General features: G+C 38.6%; 1 protein-coding gene across 1 annotated transcript in view; it reads left to right on the forward strand.

Moving 5' to 3' along the window:
• pacs2 (phosphofurin acidic cluster sorting protein 2) overlaps nt 1-2350 on the forward strand; it is a 111417-nt gene extending 109067 nt beyond the window's left edge. The window contains exons 23-24 of the mRNA XM_014026814.1: nt 784-897; nt 1857-2350. Coding sequence (XP_013882268.1) covers nt 784-897; nt 1857-1975 — 233 coding nt within the window. The 3' untranslated portion in view covers nt 1976-2350. The remainder of the gene's footprint in view (nt 1-783; nt 898-1856) is intronic.
• The last annotated feature ends 496 nt before the right edge of the window (nt 2351-2846 follow it).

Raw genomic sequence — 2846 nt, forward strand, 5'->3', positions numbered from 1 at the left:
AAATAAGTATTCCACAACACAATTAATGAGGAAACACGAGTTATTTTCATGAAAGATAAAACCTCTCCAGAGTGACAGTGAGAATCCACACATGCTAACACATGTAGCATGTGTGAACAATGAGCAATCACCTTATTCATTCTTACGTTATTTAAAATTTTCACATCTCAACTTTCTCAGATTTGGGATTACATTCACCTTTGTTGGTTTGGATATTGAATTTAGACAGCAATGATTTTTCCATTTGTCTGAATTTTGCTTTGGGTGGCGTGGGTGCTSTCCRGGCACTCTGGCTTCCTCCCACAGACCAAAAACATGACCGTTAGGTTAACTGGTCACACAAATTGTCCCTAGGTGCGAGTGAGAGAGTGAATGGTTGTTTGTCTCTTTTGTGTGTCCCTGTGATGAACTTGGGACCTGTCCAGCATGTACCCTGCCCCTCGCACTGTGACTGCTGGATATGGGCACCTGGGACCCTGAAAGGAAGAAGCGAGTACAGATAATGAACGTGAAGGAAATTTTGTAACTGTTTGACTAAATGTTAGGTCCAGATTTGTATTATCACACTTTCTGGTTTTATGCTATGTTATTCAGACTTCCATTTATTGATCACAAATTCCTTTCAGATGGATGAATATCATAGAAAGTTAAAATACAATTATTTTAACCTTGAATGTGGCACAAAATACGGTAAAATTKTGTTACAATTTAGTCTATAAAGAGCAGATACACTGTGAATTTCCTGTTTACTCACACTGGATGTTTGTTGTTACCCCACACCAGTCATGTTTCTGCCGAAAAAGAGCAAAGAGAAGGAGGTGGAGCCAAAGAGTCAAGTGATTGATGGCATCAGTCGCCTCATCTGCACTGCCAAGCACCAGCAAACCATGCTGAGAGGTAATTTTTGGCACAGACATCCTTTACCAATTTGTCTTCAAACACACACACAAGTTGTTTTTTCTATCCTTGTGGGGACTTTGCATTGACCTCCACTCATGTTTCAGTCATTTCTATAGCCTAACCCTGACCATGTATCCCAAACCCAACCACCCCGGTACATACCTGACCCTAAATCTAGCCTGAACTCAATTCACACCTTGATCCTAAACCCAACCCCGCCACCCAAATTCAGCGTCCGTACCCGAGGGGACCAGACTTTGGAACCCATGAGGAGCATTGGGTCCCCTCAAGGCTGTGTTCTGGAAAATTGTCCCCACGATGTAGCAAAAACATGTCCACACCCACACACACACAGAAATGAGATATCCATGCTCTGTTTTTATATTTATTATAACTTAATCATTCAATCATGGTAGCAATATTTGATTCTTACATAAAAACCTTTGGCATTTGTTACAGTTTAGCCATATTTTGGTCAAAATAAATGATTGGTATAATTTCATTTCAGTCATTTTTCAAATGATATAAAAATAGTCCTGAGTATAGATGGCATTTCCACACTGAATGAGCCACATGCTCATCTAATTTGTGCATCAGTTTTGGCAAACAGACAGTATTTTAAGTGAGTCTGGCTTTGTTCAGCAACATGTTGGAAMCAATTACAGATTTACAAAGTAGTTGTGAAAAAAATAAAATTCCTGGTTTTATCCCAAGTTGAAATTCTGTTTTGTTGWCTTTGTTTAAAACTAACCGACTGAWATGCATYGMRCAAAGTCCAATACTAGTTTTTATCATKTCCTGTGTTTATAAAAGTAAATGATCAATAAGTGAAATATAAAAYAGGTTGCTACAAATAACATGATTACTTCTGGAAAAAAAAAAGGTATAACATGCATTCACGGTAACTCAGACCTTTGAGTGATGTGTGGTTTTTTTGTTTTATGTTTTTTCTACAGTTCTGATTGACGGCGTTGAGTGGAATGATGTCAAATTTTTTCAGTTGGCGGCTCAATGGTCTTCACATGTCAAACACTTTCCTATTGGGATCTTTGGACACATTAAAGGCTCTTACTAGCAGCAACTAAAAACTGAAGACTTGACACAAGAATGACTGCTTTCCATCCCCTCTCTCCTGTTCCATCAAGTTTTCACCCCATTTCTCCTGACTTTGTCAGCACACATGATCTTACTTGGCTGTCTTAGGTTAACCCCCTGCACTGTTTCATTTATCTGATTATTTAATATTTTGCAAAGTTTCTTTCTTAATTTCTATTTATGTTAAACCTTCTCAGGCAACGTTGCCTTGGGAAGTTTTATTTACTATAATCGTTAACATGTAGWGTAAGTGCCAGGTGTCATGTTGGTGTAATATTGTGTTTGTTTAATTTTTAATTGTGTTAAGCACTTGACCAGCACAATGTTTCAAGCATAATATACACTCGAAAAACAAGAGCAGATGATTTTTACTGAGGTGGTTTAAAATCATGGTGAAAAATATTGGGTTTGTAGCTTCAGAAACATAAAATTTTTAAATCTTTACCTAGAAGTAAAAAGCACCTTCTGTAAAATCGAGCTTGTGCAATAGACTGACTGTAAAATTAATTCTGTGCTGACCTGGTTCTGTACACCACCTTTATAAAATGGTTTTTGGGGGCTCATATAATTACTAACGTTAACAGTGACACATGATAAACCAGACGAAGAGTGATCCATTTACAGGGGCATCACTCTCCTTAGCTCCCCATTAAGGTCTATTCAGGGGTACTGGAGAAGYGAGTCTGATCGATGGTTGAACCTCAGATTCAAGAGGAACAATGYAGATTTCKTCCTGGCCGTGGAACACTGGACCAGCTCTTTACCCTCACTAGTGTCCACGATGGGTCATGGGAGTTTGTCCATCCAGTCTGCATGTGTTTTGTGGACTTGGAAAAGGCATTTGACCATGT

This window comes from Austrofundulus limnaeus, unplaced genomic scaffold (assembly GCF_001266775.1).
Source record: "Austrofundulus limnaeus strain Quisiro unplaced genomic scaffold, Austrofundulus_limnaeus-1.0 Scaffold592, whole genome shotgun sequence".
Lineage (NCBI taxonomy): Eukaryota > Metazoa > Chordata > Actinopteri > Cyprinodontiformes > Rivulidae > Austrofundulus > Austrofundulus limnaeus.